Consider the following 21,737-nt stretch of genomic DNA (forward strand, 5'->3'; position numbering starts at 1 on the left):
GCATGAATATTTCTTCAATTAGACAAGGAGCTTTCACTCATAGCAATCCCAAGCTCAGATCACTTTTATCACTGGGCCTCTGAGTTGGTGATATAATGAATGTCAACAGTCGTAAATCATAATCAAAGCATGCACCATTCGGTGAAAAGTAACCCAATAATTGGTTGTTAAATCTGTGTTCATCTGCTTTTCTGACTTATCAGTGATGCTTACAGAAGGTGAGTAATGGTGACTCTCCAGATTTGTTCAGACCTATGTTTCTTCTTTAAGGTCTGAAAGGGGTTCTTGGACGTTTTGCTGGCAGTTCAGTTTTAAAATATACTCTTCAAAGACCTCCAAAGAGATGGTAAAAAATAAAATGGTATAAAATAAGCCATGTGTATAAGCATCACACCTGCCTGTCTATGTGAGTGTGTGAGTTTAGTTTTACTCCACACTCAGCAATATTCCAGGTATATGGTGGTGGTCTGTAAATAATCAAGTCTGGACCAGACAATCCAGTGATCAACAGCATGAGCATCGATCTGCACAAATGGGAACTGATGATGTGTCAACCAAGTCAGGAAGTATGACCACCCGAAACTGTTAGTCACCTCTTACGACAGGCATAGTTGCTCAGTTGCCATAGTTGCCTTTTATGGCAAGCATGGGTTGCTCCACTGGTAAGGTAAAGAAAGAAAGCTGAACAAGACCTCTTCCCATATAGCGTATAGACATCGTCATCAGCCAAAGGAGCAGTTGAGAACAACTGCAATCCATGGAAGTGACCTACTGCTTAGGCGAATCTAGCTGTAAACAAGCTATCCTTATTTCTCTTAAAACATTTAAAGGCATGATCCAAGGACATAGTCGTTGTCAGTGGTAAGTCCTCCAGAGTCTGTGACATCAGGAGGTAGAGTTTATCCACTATTCAAGCTCAGACTCAAAGTTCATTGACAAAATCCAAACTTCATTGGTGCTTACTTCAAACAATAGTAATAGCTACGAGCATTGCAGCCAGATCTGACAGAGCAATCTTTTCCTGCACATGAGTCCACGAATCCGGTTCAATCTGAGTAAAGAGATGCGAGGAAGCAGGAGTTGTAGCATTCTCAGATCTATTATCGGACCCCCATTGAGTAGATCTCCTGTTTGTAGAACTATATCTATGTCTGGGGGGAGACGAAACCAAAGAAGACACACGAATGAAAACTTGTTGAGATTGGGATTGCGGAGAAGTATCACAATGAAAACACCTTGAATGATAGTTGGCAGTCAGGTGTAGGAGATCTTGGGTGGCGGGTTGAGGACGTAGAACAAGAGTCATCAGAAGATGACACATCCCCCCCAGCTCCCACATACTTGAAAGGACAAATCATCTGACAGTTACTTGATGTTTTCTTTGATTAAGTTTGAATCGTTTCCATGGAAGTCATGAAAAATAAAAATGCCATATATATGTAAACTGCAAAAGGCACCACTTCAAGATCTGTCTCATATATCTGCCAAGATCTGTAAAGATACGAAATGGTTTTATCCCCCCATTTTGAGACTAAGTTAGAATTGTTTCAATGGAAACCGGAAAAAATAAAAATGCCAAAACATTGTAAATAGAAAAAGGCACCACTTTGTGGTCTGCCTCAAATATCTGCCAAGTTTTGCTGTAAGATATTAAGTAGTTTTCTAGTTGTGCTCCGGAAATGAAGCCCATCCTGCCATTTTGAGACAAAGTCTGAATCGTTTCCATGGAAGCCGAGAAACTAAGAAATCACAAAAACCTGTAACTAACCAAAGGCACCATTGTAGCTTCTGATTGGTATATCTACCAAGTTCAGAAAAATGAAGAACGGAGTTTGAGTTCTGCTCTGGAAACGATGCCCATCCCTCCATTTTGAGGCTAAGTCCGAAATGTTTCCATTGCAACCGAGAAAATAATACATCACAAAAACCTGTAAATACCAAAAGGCACCCCTATAGGTTCTGACTGATGTATGTAACAGGTTTTGCAGATAAATATAGAACGGTTCTGGAGTTCTGCTCCGGAAACGAAGCCCATCCCTCAATTTTGAGGCTAAGTCCAAAACATTTCCATGGAAACCGAGAAAATAATAAATCACAACAAGAATCAGAAGATGACATATCCACCCGGCCCCCACATATTTGAAAGGACAAATCATCCAACAGTTACTTATTGTGTTTTCAGAACAAGTCTGAATTGGTTCCATGGAATTCATGAAAAATATAAATGCCATATATCTGTAATCAGAAAAAAGTCACCATTTCAAGATCTGTCTCATATACCTTCCACGATCTTTGAAAGATATGAAATGGTTTTTGAGTTGTGCTCCGGAAACAAAGTCCGAAACATGTTCATGAAACTGAGAAAATAATCAATCACAAAAACCTGTAAACACCACAAGGCACCACTCTGAGGTCTCCCACATATATCTACCTAGTTTTATTGACAGATATTAAGAAGTTTTTCAGTTCTGCTCCGGAAACGAAACACACCTGTCACTTTTGAGAGTATGTCCAAAACGTTTCCATGGAAACTGAGAAAACAATAAATTACAAAAACCTGTAAATACCAAAAGGCACCACTTTGGTGCCTGCCACACATATCTACCAAGTTTTGCTGAAAAATATTGGATGGTTTTTGAGCTCTGCTCCAAAAACGAAGCCAATCCCTCCATTTTGAGACGAAATCTGAAACGTTTCCATGGTAACCCGAGAAAATAATAAATCACAAAAACCTGTAAATAGCAAAAGGCACCACCTTGGGGTCTGCCACGCATATCTACCAAGTTTTGCAGAAAAACACTGAATGTTTTTGTTCTGCTCCGGAAATGAAACCCACCCTACCGTTCGACTAACACCAAAATGTTCCATGTAAAAACAAACAAATAAAAATGCCAAAACTCTGTAAATAGCAAAAGGCACAACTATAGGTTGAGGTTACTATATCTATCAAGTTTGGTCTAAAAATATTGAACGGTTTCAGAGTTATGCTCCGGAAACAAAATGATTATGGATGGAAGGATGGACGGATGGACAGATGAGGCGTTGACTATATCCCCCTGCATTACATGCTGGGGGGATAAAAAGCTCTCCCATGCCAATGAGAAGATGAAGATCAAAGAGGTGACTTCGAACAAAGAGCTGATCTCTATGAAGTAGAGGCAGGATCATGCTTACTAGAATGCAAATGAGTGGAAGAGTGGCATCTTCGCAGTGAAGCAAACCAACCATGTCTATCCAATGAACAAATCCTAGGAATAGGAAACTGGTCAAAACGACTAGGTGAAAGTCATGTGTGGGCTGAGGAGATGTGACTATAGGAACCAATAGAGTTCGGGGAAGAATTCAGATGATCCAGAGAACGGCATTCCACTGAACACAACTTGGAAGAAAGCCATTTTGGGCGATTCGACACATGTCAGTTTGGTGAAAGCTTCTGTTCCAGTGAAAACAGCATGTTTCGAGGAAGTCCGTTTGGATGAGCTCTGTTTGGAAGACTATCAATCCCGTGAATGCTGAACAGAGGACTAAAGTTTCGACTAAGACTGGTTCAGCAAGTAATGTTTCACAGAGAGCTGTTTCAACAAGTGCTGATTCAGCAAAGGGAGACATTCCAGCAAAAGTTGAGATGGAGGGGTGCGCAAAGGTGAAGCGTCATCCAGTGAACTTTGACAAACTAGCAGGCTTCAGTGATTTAGAAAAGACTGAGGTGGCTGAACGTAAGAAATAACACTTCAATTCACCACATGGAAAGCAGACCACGAAGTAACCGCTAACCAAGCTGTCAAGGCGAAATAGACTGGTTCCTGTCACTGCTGGACCAACAACAATGGGAGTGAGACTGGCCACAAGGCATGCATAAAGACCAACTGATTCTTGTCCTACGTAGATTAGTTGCCGATATAACTGTTCTGTAGAGTGATAGACTGAGAGCGTAGATCGAAGGTCCTGTAGGGCAGAAGTATCCTGATGAGTGGTAGCACTCTTGACAACCAGTACACGTGACATGATCGAAGACGGGTTGTGTGCATGATGAGAGTCCAGCAAATTCCTAAGGTCTTCCAAAAAGTATGAGCTAGACAACGTAAGCAAACCCGAGTATAATCACTTAACTCCTCAAAGGTAAGATCCCTTACATATTTACCTAAACTAGTGTCCCATTTACACCGTCCAATACAGTCCACACAAAAGACATGGAGATCACTCGCAGAAAACACTGTGAATATTTCTTACACTTTTTTGGCTGGTCAGCCTTCCCCTTGTTCTAGAGTTAAGTTGAAACACACTGCACAAAGCAAACACGTCCACACACAAGTGTGACAAGAAAGAGAGTGATGATTCAGAAATGGACTTGTGGGTAGCTGGTGGTGTATGTCACATGCTTTGCATGACATTTAGAAAGCTGTATTATGATGAGGGCAAAATGGAGATCCTGGACGGATGGACAAGAGAGGTCCAGGTAAAAAAGTTCAAATCGTTCCATTCAGTGATGAGTCTAGAGAAAAAAGTACATACCATGAAATAGGATAAGTTTAAACAAGAGTCATCAGAAGATGACATATCCCCCTGGCCCCCGCATGTTTGAAAGGACTAATAATCTGAGAGTTACTCATTGTTTTTTTATACTAAGTTTGAATTGTTTCCATGGAATTCATGAAAATTATAAATGTATCACAATTTCATATATCTGCCAAGATTGGCTGAAAGATATAAAATGGTTTTAGAGTTGTGCTCTGGGAATGAAGCCCACCTCTCCATTTTGAGACTAAGTCCGAAACATTTCCATGGAAGCCAAGAAAATGATAAATCACAAAAACCTTTAAAAACCAAAAGGCACCACTTTGGGGTCTGCCACACATATCTAGAAAGTTTTACTAACAGATATTATGAAGTGTTTGAGTTCTGCTCTGGAAATGAAACACACTTCTCACTTTTCAGAATAGGTCCAAAACGTTTCCATGGAAACCGAGAAAACAATAATAAAAAAAATACCTGAACATAGCAAAAGGCACCACTTCAGCTTCCGACAGTTTTGCAGAAAAATACTGAACGGTTTTTGAGTTCTGCTGCGGAAAGGAAGCCCACCCCACCATAAGACTAACACCAAAATGTTCCATGGAAAAGCAAAAAAAATATAAATGCCCAAAATCTGTAAATAGCAAAAGGCACAACCACTGGCTGAGATTACTATATGTATCAAGTTTGGTCTAAAAATATTGAACGGTTTCTGAGATATGCTCGGAAACAAAATGGTTATGGACGGACAGGGGACAGACGGACGGATGAGGCGTCGACTATATTCGTCCCCCCCCCGCATTACATGCTGGGGGGGATAAAAATATTGAACGGTTTCTGAGTTATGCTCCCGAAACAAAACGATTACGGACGGACGGATGGATGGACAGACGATGCGCCGGGGGTGTACTCATTGCTTTTTAGACTAAGTTTGAATTGTTTCCATGGAATTCATGAAAATTATAAATGCCATATATCTGTAACCAGCAAAGTCACAATTTCATATATCTGCCAAGATCTGTTAAAAGATATGAAATGGTTTTAGAGTTGTGCTCTGGGAATGAAGCCCACCTCTCCATTTTGAGACTAAGTCCGAAACGTTTCCATGGAAGCCAAGAAAATAATAAATCACAAAAACCTTTAAAAACCAAAAGGCACCACTTTGGGGTCTGCCACACATATCTAGAAAGTTTTACTAACAGATATTATGAAGTGTTTGAGTTCTGCTCTGGAAATGAAACACACTTCTCACTTTTCAGAATAGGTCCAAAACGTTTCCATGGAAACCAAGAAAATAATAAATCACAAAAACCTGTACATAGCAAAAGGCACCACTTCAGCTTCTGACTGATATATCTACCAAGCTCTGCAGAAAAATATTGAACGGTTTTTGAGTTTTGCTCCAGAAACGAAGCCCACCCTACCATAAGACTAACACCAAAATATTCCATGGAAAAACAAAAAAAATATAAATGCGCAAAATCTGTAAATAGCAAAAGGCACAACTATAGGCTGAGATTAGTATATCTATCAAGTTTAGTCTAAAAATATTGAACGGTTTCTGAGTTATGCTCCGGAAACAAAATGATTACGGACTGACGGACGAAGCGGCAACTATATACCCCCACATTACATGCCAGGGGGATAATAGTGAGTGAGTGAGTTAATATTTAACATCACGTCGGCAATATTGCAACCATATCGTGACGAGAACATACGTGACATTAAAAACCAAATATATGAGCATATTATGAAGAACCTGTCGACGAAGGACAGTAAAACCACTAGATTATCACAGTTAGTATTTAAAACTAGCGTTGAAACTTAAAAAATAATAGTATCACTATTTGGACAGTACAACATTAAAACAGGCCATAGATCGCCAACAACCGAAGGTAGATCACCATACTAGGCACCATGGGGACTTACAGTGCCTTTGCTACCTGCATGGTCCCTAGCTGGATTTACACCATCCCTTCGGCTGATGGCGACTGTATGCAAAATTAGCCACAATTTAAAATGACACATATTCTACTTCTCAAAAAATGGAAGATTAAATATGACTTCAACTGTTTTGGGACTTACGTACCCTCTCAGGAGGACAATACTTTTATGGTACTTCAACACCCTTCGAGGATACAGCCACTAACAATCTCAGTTGCTAATTCAACTTCCAATCATAAAATATTTATCTATTTACAAGTCATGTAACAGGTCTAATTCTTTTAAAAACGCAATGATTAAATGAGCACTAACATTACTAAAAAGATCAGTCATAGTTCTTGATTTGAAATACTTATCCCTTGTGATGGAATATTCAACACAGTCAAGCAAGACATGCTTGACTGTGATTCTTTCATCACAAGGGATACAAAAAGGAGGATTGTCACCTTTAAACACATATTCATGTGTATATCGTGTGTGGCCAATACATCGTCGCATGATGACCTCTTCAAATCTTGACTGACAGCCCAAGTAGGTGTAACCAATATACGGCTGTATTTCATGTAATTTGTTGATACCTACTTGGGTGTCCCACCTCTTCTGCATCAGATCATGGATGTAAGACCTAATGATTGCTTTATAATCAGTGTATGGAATAAGGAGTGGTGTCACAGATTTGTTGAGTGCTGCTTTTGCAGCAAGGTCAGCCAGTGTGTTCCCAGAAATGCCAATGTGGCTGGGTAACCAACAGAAGACGATGTCGTATTGGCCAGTAGTAAGATCATTATGCAATTCAATGATTTCAATTAAAAGTGGATGTTTACAAGAAATATTTTTAAATCGCCTTAAGGCAAGAAAGAGAGTCTGAATAGATTATATATTGTTTATGTTTAGGGTGTCTTTGAATATATTTGACAGCCGTTAATATGGCGTTTGCTTCTGCAGTAAAAATAGAACTCTTATCTGGGTGAGTGAGTGAGTGAGTTCAGTTTTACGCCGCACTTAGCAATATTCCAGCTATATGGCGACGGTCTGTAAATAATCGAGTCTGGACCAGACAATCCAGTGATCAACAACATGAGCATCGATCTGCCCAATGGGGAACCGATGACATGTGTCAACCAAGTCAGCTAGTCTGACCACCCGATCCCGTTAGTCGCCTCTTATGACAAGCATAGTCACCTTTTATGGCAAGAATGGGTTGCTGAAGGCCTATTCTACCCCGGGATCTTCACGGGTCACTCTTATCTGGAATTCTAGAAGATATTGTTCTGGATCCAATGACAGTGGCACAAGCTACTGCACCACCGTCCTTGGAACCATCTGTAAACAAGGGTTTGTAATTGCTGTATTTACTTTTTAATTGATTATATTCTTGTTTATATTGTAATTCATTAGTTTCGGATTTTTCAAAAGAAGTTAATGTTAGGTCGACTTGTGGTCTAACTAACTGCCAAGGAGGAGAAGAAAGAAGACGGGAGGGAGCTATGTTTTTCAGCTTAATACCGGCCGAAGAAAGAAATGGTTTAATTCTGTGCCCGAGAGATGGAACAAGAGAAGACTTTGTGTCGTACAAATCCTCATAAAATGGATTGAACACACAGTTATATGCAGGGTTAGATTCATTAGAGGATAATTTAGTATTGTACTGTAAGGATAATTTTATACGACGTTGTGTAAGAGATGGTTCATCGGCCTCAACATAAAGACTGTCAACGGGTGAAGTTCGGAAAGATCCAAGACAAAGTCTTAAACCTTGGTGATGGACAGAATCAAGAAGTTTAAGGTTGCTTTTACAGGCTCCACCGTATACGATGGAGCCATAATCAAGTTTCGAATGGATCAATGATCGATAAAGTTGTAGGAGGGTAGCTTGGTCTCCCCACTTACAATTAGAAATGACTTTCAACGAGTCAAGTGCCTTCAGGCATTTAGTCTTAAGGGATTTGATATGGGGAAGAAACGTTAAATGTGAGTCAAAAGTCAATCCCAAGAACTTGGCCTCTTTAACAACTTTAATAGCAGTGCCATTTAGAAACAGTTCAGGGTCTTTATGTGGTTTATATCGTCTAAAGAAGTGTATACTATTAGGTTTCGATTTAGAAAATTTGAAACCGTTCTCAAGACACCATTTATTAATTTTATTTAAGCATAACTGCAGTTGCCTCTCAATAGTACGCATATTTTTACCACGACAGGAAATATTAAAATCATCCACAAAAAGTGATCCGTCTACATTTTCTGGCCTGTTTACACTCATCAGTAAACCATGGTTTACGAATATGTGGAATTGCAGAGGACTTAGGAATTGTTTTGTCAGCAATGGCATTTGGTATATCCGAAAAAGACTGTATTGGATCTTTACTGTTCTTAAAAAGATCATGCTTCAAGTGTTCAGCACACAGTGTCTGATATAATGACCAATCAGCCCTAGCAAAGTTCCGTCTTGATACAGGTGGATCATCACCAGGGTTGATGGTTTTCAGCAGGGTGGGGAAGTGATCACTCCCACATAGTTCACCACTTTGGGGTCTGCCATACATATCTAGAAAGTTTTACGGACAGATGGTAAGAAGTTTTTGAGTTCTGCTCTGAAAACGAAACACCCCTCCCACTTTTCAGGCTAGGTCCAAAACATTTCCATGGAAACCAAGAAAATAATAAACCACAAAAGCCTTTAAATACCAAAAGGCACCACCATATATCTACCAAGTTTTGCAGAAAAATACTGAACGGGTTTTGAGTTCTGCTCCAGAAACGAAGCCCATCCCACCATAAGACTAACACCAAAATGTTCCATGGAAAAACAAAAAAATTATAAATGCCCAAAATCTGTAAATAGCAAAAGGCACAAATATAGGTTACTATATCTATCAAGTTTGGTCTAAAAATATTGAACTGTTTCTGAGTTATGCTCCGGAAACAAAATGATTACGGACGGACGAGGCGTCAACTATATCCCCCACCCCCAGCATTACATGCCAAGGGGATAAAAATGTGTCCATCTTGTCTATGATCTGTGTAGTGTTGTACTGATGCTGGAGACAGTAAATTGTGGTTATTGTGGTCATCGACATGATGAGCAACATTTTGGACGGACTCTCCAGCTTCCAAACATTTGATAGCCTGGTTTCTTCCAATTTAAGTAAAGAGTGCCATCATTGAACAAGGAGTGATAAACCCAACTTTTGTGCACTCTTGTACCCACAAATGGCCTTGACAATATAAGTATGTTCAATTTCACGAAAAGTGTGTCCATACCATCATGTTCATTGGTATGGTGCATTTTGGTGATACCTTTTATTGATGTGGTTTTACTTCCAAAATGCAAGAAAAATCATTGATAACACCATCGGCATTCACTATATGCCAAAAAGTCATAGTTTTCTATTTGGTTAAAAAAACCTGCATTTCTTATGCGTGTGAGTTATACAAGTGGAAAATACAATTTAACTTGACCTTTGTTCCGTGCTGTGTGTAAAGTGGGTGTCTAATAAAAATGTTGGGGTCATCCATGGATCCCAAGACAAGAGTTGTGGCAAGGGATGCCTGTGCACTCAATTATGTAATAAGCAATTCACTCGTCTGAATTCCCCTTACTTCAAGCAAAGTGTAACTGCACCTAATATACTAATCAATATATTAAAGTATACATCTCATATTCAAGTACAAGTCATACACATAACAATATTTACCCCCAAAAGTCCTCAACTGTATCAAAGGAAGTGATGCAACGCTGATTCTCTGTCCAGTCTCTATTCTTGTCATTCTTGAAAAACCACAATGACCATCTGTTCTGCAAGGGATGCTTAATTAACATCTCCGGAGAAGCAACTGCATCATCCACACCTGCATTGTTACCATCCTTCTCTCCATCTTCACACTGGGAAGTTGCACCCTGCTAATTACAGATATCATCCATCATATTCAAGAGCAACTTAACAAGTAGAAAAGTTGCATGTCTTTAACCATAAAAATTAAATTTTCAAGAGTAAATATAATAATGAATAGCCCTAGTGCACACACAATATAACTCTTGGTATTGTTTGGTAATAAGTACAAGAATGATATATTTGACCTTGATACTATTCAATGTAAACTACCAAGAGTATGCAAACAAAACTATTTTCTTGCTTATGAAGAATAGCAGATACACATGTGTTTTCAAGGTCACCTGCCATATTTTTTTTAACAACTAGTGATTTTCTTGACATATTTTTACAACCTCACTATAAAACTGTGCTTAAAAAGTTTGTAACCGTGAAAATGTCTGAAAATACCACAGAGGTGTACTCTGGATTACAGTCTACAACTGTTTCACTACCAATGTCTACACAATACACATACAATGCGCTTTGACACTTTATTGCTATATATATACTCTTAAAATATAGTAGGGGATAATGACCTTTCAATATGGATAGGAAGTGTAAACGTTAATAAGCATACCAAGGACTGACACCTTAAGAATGCACCACCATTTCCCTCTATTACCACCCCTAAACACAACGTGTGATATGCATGTGCACCATGCAGTAGCCCCATACACATACATGGGGTCTCATTCTTGATTTTGACATTTTTTTCAAGGTCGAGAAATCACTTAAAACATTCATTTTGACACACATCTTGCATCACACATTTGTTAGTGTTTGTTTCTAGTCATTTGTTTTAAAATGAAAATCATATACATGCAAATTACATGCCATACACCAATCATCTTTCAAAAGCAACTACATTCCAAATAGCTATGGTTGTATTACTTGTAAGGAAGTGCAAATGGTGATGCACTCTCAAAACATTCAATAATATCATATCAACATTGATTGACTCTGATAAATCTCCTAAATATTTTTAATCGTACATAAAAAAATGAAGATCCCCTACTTTCCTTGAAGAGTATATGTCACTCATACCGTAAGCACGTAGAACTTTAAACAACATGTCTCTATTGGAATGGATGAGTTAGTCCTGTTACTACCTTATCACTGATTATCTGACCCTAAAAATATTCCTTGTACAATTGACTTACATTTTAACTCAAGTTTATTCATTCATTTCATTCAATATTCTATGCATCAGTTTTGGACAATCATAATGTAAACAGTTCAGGCAGCATACCAACACACAACCACTCCTTACACAATAATTATTATTACACATCAAAGGTAACACAGTATTAAGTAATTAAATACTTGAAATATTCTCTGGTCTAGAGTAAACAAATACTACTGAATTTTAAATCATGTCATGTAATATTTCACGACCACATTTATATTCTATTGACCTAACTGCAAACAATGTAGCAAGCTCACAAACTAATAGGATTGCCATGCCCATAACAAGATGCGCAGTCAATGACTCGCATGCAAATGGAAATTACTGCATTGGATCTCTTTCAGGTATTGCACCATTTCTCAAACTGATGGTGTTTTTCCAAGATGCACAATATCCTTAAAAAGAATTTGATAGGAAGAAAACCAAAAGGCACTGTGGTCTTTATGATGATGTGGCAGTGCCTGAGAAACAAGACTTTGCTATCAGCCTTATATGTTCACTTAAACAAGACTGGAAAAATAAATCTTTATACCAAGCATTTGTAAAAACATACATGATGGCAACAAACATCCAGTGTAAGTGAAAATATAATTCATATGTCTGTATATCTTCTATCCTATTCCTTTTATACTGAAAGCCGTCAAAAATGCAATTGGTATTTGTTGTTCTGGAACTTACTAAAGTTACAAAAGCTCTATTGAAGATTTTTTTCGAGTCCCGAGTCCCGAGTCCCCGAGCATTCCTCTCATATGAACTCTGATCCTTAAAACTGAACCTTTGCCAGACAACCACATACTGCACTTAAGCCCTAAAAATGTATAATGAATTGAGAAACTCAATCACTTTGAGAAAAATACCATGATTGAATCAAGACGAAAGAAGTCAGGCTATCAGAATGGTCAGTCTAGGTACTTTAGATGTGATGATTGTCTGGCACCTTAATGTGCATCCATCCACGGTGTCATCGCCGGTACCAAGGTCCATGGTTTTATTGTACTACCACAGACATGCCAAACAGTGATTGGCAGCTAATGGAAATAATTTGCAGTAAAGACTATGGTGAGATGTCATTTTTTCAGATGAATCCAGGTCCCCATGCAGCCAGTGTAACGAGTCACTTTTTGAATAATGAGAATGTTCGTGTGATGGCCTGGCCTTCATTGTTTCCAGACATGAACATCTATGGGATGAACTTGGACAGCAAGTTTGAAGTCAACTTGTGCCACCAAGGACAGTTGCTGAATTGACATTTGCCCTTCAACATCACTTGCAGACCATACCACAGCTGTTCCTGAGAAATGTCTTGCAGTGCACAGTGGATACACATGATATTGACTGCAAGTGACCCTTCCTTTGTTTGATGTCGTTGTTGCATCACTGATGTTGTTGTTGACTGAGCATTTTCAGAAGAAATTATCCACAGATGCTCACTTGGAACATATCTGCCAGCTAAATTCATGTATATTGATATCTGTGTAAGTAAAGAAAGTGTGAATGGCAGATTGCGTTTTTAATGGCTTTCTGTATACATTTGCCTCTCCGCTCAAACAGAAGCTAAACCCAAAGTCATGAGGTGTTACACAGTCGAACCCTGTTTACTCGGACCCCACACATCAGGAAACCCCGCCTTCCAAACAATTTTCATGTGAAATGAAACATTAATTCAGGCCCCACTAATAACTGAAGGAATTACAACAAATTTGAAGGAATTGAATCTCAAATGTAAACACGGTGTCATCAATTGCAGCAATATCGGTAGTTTAGCGGTAATAACAGAAACACAACGCCCCTATCGGAAACAATGTTGCTAATGCTTGATACAAGATCGGCCATCTTCGGAGATTTCTCAGCTCAGTTCCATGATTTGTCGGTCGAGTTCTGAAACTCACACATCAAAACATGGCGTCACTGGAAAGAGCACCCATCTCTTTGGAGTTTTGTTTTTAGTTTCTTCTGTTTTCATTTTCATAATTATCCATCTTTGACCACCTGTGTTGAATGTGTTTAGGTATAAAGTGTTGTCGGAGCTGTAAATTATTTTTTAGGAAAAGATCGTCACTGCAAAAGAGCGTTGTAAGTCATGCCCCTAATGCTTCCGATGTTCAGACGTAAACAACCTCAGGTGGCATGACTTATGAGAAACTAAAAACAAAACTCACCGAGACAGGTGGTCCTTCCAGTGACGCCATGTTTTGATGTGTGAGTTTCAGAATGTGACCAACAAATCACGAAACTGAGCTGAGAAATCTCCAAAGATGGACTATCTTCTTTCAAGTATCATTCTTGTTTTCGATAGGGGCGTAATGTTTCTGTTATTACCGCTAAACTACAGATATCGCTGCAATTGTTTCGCGAGTGGGCTGCGTTTGTTTACATTGGAGATGCAATTCCTTTAAATTTGCTATAATTCCTTCCATTACTTAGGGGGGGGGGGTGTAATTGTACTCGTTTAACCAGACCACGCGCTTCATGCCTGGACAGCGAATTTTCAAACCATTCCCACAGACTTCCACTGAAAAATGATCCAGTTATCTGGACAGAAATATCTGTGCACACGTGTCTGTGTATGTGTCACATCAATACCGTTTACCGCACGACTATGTGATTTCATTCTTAATCTATCAGAAGGCATCTGATGTGAATTCTTTAATTCGCCATCAAAACACTAGGGATGCGTGTCACTCAGGTTGTTTATTGGGATTTGGCGGGTGTGAGAACATATCATCAGTAACAAAGCACATGTTACAGTCCATTTGATTCCATTTGAGACTGATGAATTGCTCACCAACACAAAATCTAATAATTGCAACAAAACCAAATTTTGGAGAATGAAATAGAAAGACATTATTGGGAACAAAGTAGACTGGACCATGCCACCATCAAGCCAGTCGTCATCAGGGTAGACTCAGACAACAGCGTCTTCTGAAAGTGGCAACACTGACTGCCATTGAACATCTCAAGTAGTAACCAGATAACGGCTTTTGAGATGACCCCATCTTCACAACACACGCTTTTTGATTACCTGGCTGTTCTACCAGCAAGAGGCCCCCCCCTCGTACAAAATAGCGAAAGGTGACAAGAAAATGATGATCGTTTGTTAAACAACTTTTTTATCATGAGACACATCATCAGAGTTAGTCTGTCGATTTCATGAGGCTGTGCAAAATTTGGTTTTGTTGCAATTATTAGATTTTGTGTTGGTGAGCAATTCATCGGTCTCAAATGGAATAAAAAAGACTGTAAGTAGGAATACATTAAGCTACACTGTAACTGTACTGCATGTAACACTTATAAACCAACCTCTACTATCTGTCGTGACGCAAGTTAAAAATAGCCTGCCACATGATCCAAGTCATGTGATCCCATCCAGAAGTTTACTTTCTGCATAAGTTTGATGCGACGTCACATGTTTTCAGGGCATTTAAAATTTAAAAAAGACTATGCAAACGGCAAATAGAGACCTTTTGTCATCAATTTATGTTTTTCATCTACCACCTGAAGCTTCACGCGCTACATGATTGTGTCCGAGACAACCTGACAGCTTGTAACCTGTGTTCCGCCTTCCATGTATTATCGGTACACTTGTATGTTATGATGATTCACTGCTATTACTATTGATGTACATATTGATATAAGTACTTGAAAATATTTTCACTTTTTGCTTTCACTTAATTTTCAGGGTTTTTTTTGTTTGATCCAGTTAACTGGACATCTTGCCATCTGGATGATTTCAAGTGAAACCAACACGTCAGGATAAAAGGGGTTCGACTGTACATGATTTTCACGCTTTCATGGAAGGTCCTTATGGACCAAAACTTCTGTCAATCTCTTTATTCTACTTAAAATACAGTTGTTGATTTCATCCATTGCTGTTGTAAGAACAAGTGATACAACATGCTGAACCCCTGAAAGCCATTGACATGAAAGGAACTGACAGGTGTCAAGAGTGCAGTTGCCACTTATTTAACATGTCAGCTTTAATAGCATGGGAAAACCCAAAATGTTGGTAACCGACCTTATTCAGCACGAGCAAGAAAACAACAAACGGAAAAATGTAAAGTATATAAGGATACTGTATAAGACATTCCATAGAACATTCAAAATAACATAAGCCAAAATATCAACTTGGGACTGACAGAGCAGGAAGCATTCAGGAAACAATGCTAGTAGGTAAGGTGAACGACACATTTCATGACATTTCACAAAAAGTATAAGCCTTTTATACAAAGTTATGGGGAAGGGTTGGTGAAACACCCATCCTCAAAATATCACCATGACACCCTTATTAATTAAAGATAACACTGTTTTAATTATTTCATGATAAATATTGGCATTAAATGACATAGTATGTATTATCATGTTCATGTAGCTTCAACACTTTATAATGGCAAATTTATGCTCTGCTAAATGATTGCCAAAATCTTACCAGGTAAGGTCAAGTTGATGCCACAGTTATCATGTTTTGTTGATTTAAAAGGAGTAACTGGAAGTATAAATTCAAACCAGCTGAATTTTCAGCATGTATGGTTTCCTTTAGGATGACCCCAAATGTCTATGATGAAGTTATTTGTAAAAGTTCTACTTTATAACCAAACTGAATAAAACAGTTAAACTTTCAAAATACATCATAATACTCTTGTAGTTATACATAATTTTATGTGAGTGAGTGAGTGAGTTGAGTTTTACACCACACTCAGCAATATTACAGCTATATGGCGGCGGTCTGTAAATAATCGAGTCTGGACCAGACAATCCAGTGAACAACATGAGCATCAATCTGCGCAATTGGGAACCGATGACATGCGTCAACCAAGTCAGCGAGTCTGACCACCCGATCCCGTTAGTCGCCTCTAACGGCAAGCATGGTCGCCTTTTATGGCAAGCATGGGTTGCTGAAGGCCTATTCTACCCCGGGACCTTCACGGGTTACATAATTTTATGTGATTTTATTTAAAAGTATGTTCTTGAAACAATGCCCTTTGACACCAGCACAGCAACAATGTTGTCTAGCTCTACTAAAAGCTCCACTCAATGATGTTTTATGTCTGCTAGCTCCTAGGGGTTACTATTGAGTGGGGAAACTATTGAGATTGCGATAGTGTAACACTGTGTATTGTGACCTGGGCCCCGTTTCACAAAACTCTCGTATCGCAATAGTGTTTTTTCTCCTTAACCTGTCTGAAACTCCATCTGAAGTCAATTCCCAACTGAATGCATAGTTTATATGAAGTGAAAATAACTTGTAGTTGCAGTCTCTCTTAATGACTGATAAGAAACTTAAAACCCAGTTGAAGTAAACAGTTAAAACAAATGAGTGAGTTTAGTTTTACGCAGCACTCAGCAAAATTCCAGCTATATGGCGGCGGTCTGTAAATAATCGAGTCTGGACCAGACAATCCAGTGATCAACAACATGAGCATCGATCTGCGCAATTGGGAACCGATGACATGTGTCAACCAAGTCAGCGAGTCTGACCAATCAATCCCATTACTTGCTTCTTATGACAAGCATGGTCGCCTTTTCCTGGCAAGCATGGGTAGCTGAACGCCTGTTCCACTCCGGGACCTTCACGGGTCCAGTTAAAACAATGAAGCAGGATGTCTGCACCCAAACAATAAAAAATTACAAAATAACTTAAATATTCAACAAAATAAAGTCAATCATTAAACCACTGAGAGTCACACAATCGATGCATTTACAGTTTTTACATCAACTAATTACTTTTGGAGATTTAAATGACTAATAAATGAGACCTAATATACATATGGATTTTTTTTCATTCAGTAATTTGCATCATTAAACAAGAATTGAGTTTTTCTGCTTACATTATAAATTTCGAAACAGTAAAACAGTGTTCACGAATAGTGTCTGACCCTCTGACAAATCTGACCGATTTGCCAATGGTCAGACAGACGTCCCCAACCTGCTGGCCCCAGTGTCTGATTGAATATATTAAAATGACTTTGTCTGAAGTTGTTATTTGTAGCATCTGACACTTGTTCACTTTTTATAAATTTATGTTTATAATGTTTGTCATTATATAATGTTAATAATTTCAATGCCAATTATGAGAAATGTTAAATCTGAAATCTGTGTTGAATTTTGTTCTGTGGGTCCTGTGAATTTTTAGTGGGTCAGACAGTCATCTGAGACTCACAGGACCCAATGTCCTGTTACTTTGAAACACCATTCGTAAACACTGGCAAAAACACATTACATGCCAACCATTTTCTTGCCACTTCTGTCAATGTGTTTTATTTAGTGGAATTTTTTTCTGGGGTTTAGGTTTAGGCTTAGAGTTAGAATCCAAAGGTAGGTATAGATGTCCAGTGTCATGGATGTCATACCATTTGTTGTTGTTTTCCTTTCCTGCATTTCTAATACTTTTTCTCACCAAAGAAGCATTTCAAGATGAAACGGTTTACTGTCAAAAATTTGAGTTAATGGAAACTCCTGGAACTTGCACTTAACCATTTTTGCATTGCAGCATTTGGGTGCCTACGCTTGTTCAGCAAGGATTCGAAAGCTAACTCACCCTCATGGCTTCACCAGGTATGATCATGCCTCCCACAATCCACATTACCCTTACAGTGTTCCCTACAACACTTTTCTCTCTCAAAACATTTTTGACATTTGTGGCCAAAGAACGAAAGTGGGTGTCATCTGGAGCAATTTGAATGCCCGGTGATACAGGGATATGTTGGGGCCTTTTGCGGTTCCCTTTATTTGACAACAGCTAAGAGGAGTCATTTTGGAGCACAAGAACGCCTCACACCACTAACACCATCAACACATAATAAGCGACTATGTTTGTTGTAAGATTAGGTGGTAAGGCTCACTGACATGGTTGACGCGTCATCAGTTCCCAATTGCGCAGATCAATGCTCATGCTGTTGATCACTGGATTGTGTGGTCCAGACTTGATTATTTACAGACCTCCACCATATAGACAGAATATTGCTGAGCGTAGCATAAAACTAAACTCACTCAATCTTATCAGTGATGCAAGTCCTTTATCCTAATTTAAAGGTCACATGCAACATAAAACACAATTTTGAAGATTCTCATACCTTCTCATGCGCTCTTAACACATGCGCAGTGAATAGGTTCGTCACGCTTGAGTGCACGCCCACCAGGTCTGACTGGATTCATCATCATGGCTGCTTCGTTGCAAGGGTGGTAAACCCAAGTAAAAAATATTGCACTTTTGATTTTTATGATTATACGCTTATAATTCTGTTTATTTGTTTTTTTCTTAATCAGCGATGCATTTTATATTTCACGAATAAGTGATAACTGTGTTGTAATTATGTTTGATTTTTTGGTTGCATGTGACCATTAAGTATAAAGACAGTCTTTATAGACCACTGATGATAGGACAGCATTTTTGTTTTTAAAGTCCAGTGTCATCAATTCTATACTGCGACCAGTTATCGACATTTTTCAATGGTTTTTAATAATTTGCTTCACTGTTTAACATAATAAAACAAAATTTATCTTGATCGATTAGCTATTCACTGATGTTTCCTGCATGTTTACAGTTTTCAATCATGTTTCTCTGAAATGTGGCCAACAGAAAGAGCTGCAGAGTATATTAGGGATGCAACGAACATACTAAGTGGCGAATATGATATGTATAACTAATACTGGATAATGAATGCAAAAAGTAACTCACAAAAATAATACTGTAGTTAGGTGATTGATGCACAGTACGGAATCCCCATGTTAACTGTTAATTTGTTATAGTAATCACAAGTGATCTGACAAGATACTAAAATTTAGTATGCAATAGACTAATAGTTGTAGTCCACAGTATCATGTGCAGCCATTGCAAACTAACATGACTTGCACTACTGCAGTACAAGTACATATTCCAGTCTTGCATGTCCCACTTTAATAAGAGATCAAGCAAAACATGCTCAGACAATAAAAAATTGTTAACATTCATTCATATTCGGTTCTGATGACCTTGAATAACAGATTGTATTCATGAAGAGCTACAGTTAAATTCACCGACTACGCGAGTGTATCGTAACAGCCCTAGTGTATATTGTGCTTTCCCAATAGCTAACAAGACCAGTTATCGCCATTTCTGAATTTTTCATGTTAATCACCAATTATGATATATGTTGTAATAAAACTACTGATTTCAAACCTTGACATACTGAAGAAATTTCACACTGGAATTTGTTTTAAAAGGAATTTTAAAAGGACACCCATCTCTCTCCCTGTTAAGCTGGTATACTGCAGTAACTGGTCACTAGCCAGTACACCTAGATATATTTACAGTTACAAATAATTTTGTAACATAAACAGGAATGTACAACCAGTTTAATGAGAAAGCAAATATTACATGATAATCTTTCAGATTTTGCCTGCGTCAGAAAACTGACTATTATGCTATTTGAAATATGTTACACCGCCACTGGGGATAGCCAAGCCAGGGTTAAGTGTAGGCTTTCCTTTTTTCATACCACTTTTAATTGGGTTTGCTTTCAGGACTATTTGCAAACAAGAATCTGGCTCCAAAAGAACCACATCATCATGTTTCTAACAAAAAATTACCAACAGGATCTAACAGAAATACAAGCTATCACAATATGTGGCGTGTGAAGATAAATAACAAAATCGTGTTCCCTGGCGTATAACTCGTGACTTCGAGGTATGTTTTAAGGATGTATTCTCGCTTTCATTTAGCTCTATATCAGACGCCCAAAAGTATCTAAATGTGTAATTTAAAACAAACCGCGTATCTAAATCATATGGATTGCCGTCAGGTGCAACATTGTTCGTATTCCAGAACATACGGACGGCAAAGCAAGATCACAATTATGCATGTTTTCTTTAAAACTGACATTAATATACCGGTACGAATAAAGTGATGATACTGAGGAGGAAATACGGTCGGTCAAAACAATAAGAGGAAAACTGAAACAACTTTAAATAACTTCAATATCACCTCTCTCGACTCGTCTCTTTCGGAAGCCATGTTGTAATACAGTCACATGGTACTACCGGTATGCGAAAACGAGGCTCTCATATTTTGGCTAAAACGAGTAAAGCTACAAGCCTTAATTATCATGATTCTCGCATCTACATGTGAGTCAATACCTACACTATTAAAAAGGTAAACATTCTGTGTCACTTTAGTATTTATTTTACGCACTCAATTTACTTATAGGTTACTGAGACGCACTATAAGACAGAATGAGACGGGGTTCAACAGAGTTCTCTCCCTTCGATCACAATTCAAGATTATTCGTTTCGAGTATTACGAAATTCCTGTCACACAGACTCTAGCTGTTCTCACATCCAAAACCAAAACTTTCATTTTGGGAAGTAACCAGCTGCATTGTAGATTTTATTAAATGACTGGATTCAAAGTGTCTTTCAATCAGCTTACTGATACCAAGCAGTTAACTTTAGATATTACGTGTGTAACCAGTGTGTCGGGAGTAACCTGTGACAAATAAGACGTTGCGATGCCTATCTTATCATAGTGATTTCTAATACAGTACAGTCAACGACTTTTATGCCACCTAACGTTTGTACCAACACCATGCTACATTCGTTAATATTCCCTGATTTCATAACGTTGCTTCGTTCAATGCAAAACCTGAATTAATCTTATCCCGTACAAACGCCACATCCTATATAGTCCCATATTATCACGTGACTATCATCTTAATAAGTAAACAAGTGAACATTTGCTTGGTCATCATTTCTAGTCAGTTGGAATTATTATTAATGTTACATGATACAGTAACATAGGGAGTAGTGCACTTTACCAGGCGCACTTTTTCCGCAAATGAAACGCAAATCTGACTGCTGTTACATTTTGAAACAACACCCAAACGCAGTATTGGGAAATAAAAATATACATGGAAAGTATTGACAGTTAAAGATGTAAAGGTGGTTTATACAGCGGAATCACAGACGATTCCAAAGAGAACTACACTTCGAAGTTAAAAATGACGTTGTATGGGAGCCTCATGAAACTGAAATGGCTATTTGAAGGTTATAGAATGACAGTGGAAAACAAACTTGTCAGGCATACCTTTGCTCGTGCCAAACATGTTCTTTGGCAGCCGTAATTGTTAGGAATGTTGAACGGGGACCCCATGGACTGACACACACACACCCAAACCCCCACCCAACGACCCATTCTCCTGTGCATTTTGTGATTCTGAACTGGACTTGAAAAGGTAAATTGTGAAATTGCA

At 38.5% G+C, this 21,737-nt stretch overlaps 1 protein-coding gene across 2 annotated transcripts in view; it reads right to left on the reverse strand.

The window, feature by feature from the left end:
- The window catches only part of LOC137283778 (eukaryotic translation initiation factor 4E-like), a 53,810-nt gene extending 33,283 nt beyond the window's left edge, over positions 1–20,527 (reverse strand). Inside the window, exons 1-2 of one of the 2 annotated variants that reach the window (XM_067815461.1) lie at positions 20,474–20,527; positions 10,152–10,357 (exon numbers count right to left, since the gene is read on the reverse strand). In XM_067815461.1, the coding sequence (XP_067671562.1) occupies positions 10,152–10,357; positions 20,474–20,503 (236 nt within the window). In that variant the 5' untranslated portion in view covers positions 20,504–20,527. The remainder of the gene's footprint in view (positions 1–10,151; positions 10,358–20,473) is intronic. The other variant, XM_067815462.1, reaches the window with a different exon arrangement.
- Between the last annotated feature and the right edge of the window lie 1,210 nt (positions 20,528–21,737).

The sequence above is a fragment of the Haliotis asinina genome, chromosome 5 (genome assembly GCF_037392515.1).
Source record: "Haliotis asinina isolate JCU_RB_2024 chromosome 5, JCU_Hal_asi_v2, whole genome shotgun sequence".
Lineage (NCBI taxonomy): Eukaryota > Metazoa > Mollusca > Gastropoda > Lepetellida > Haliotidae > Haliotis > Haliotis asinina.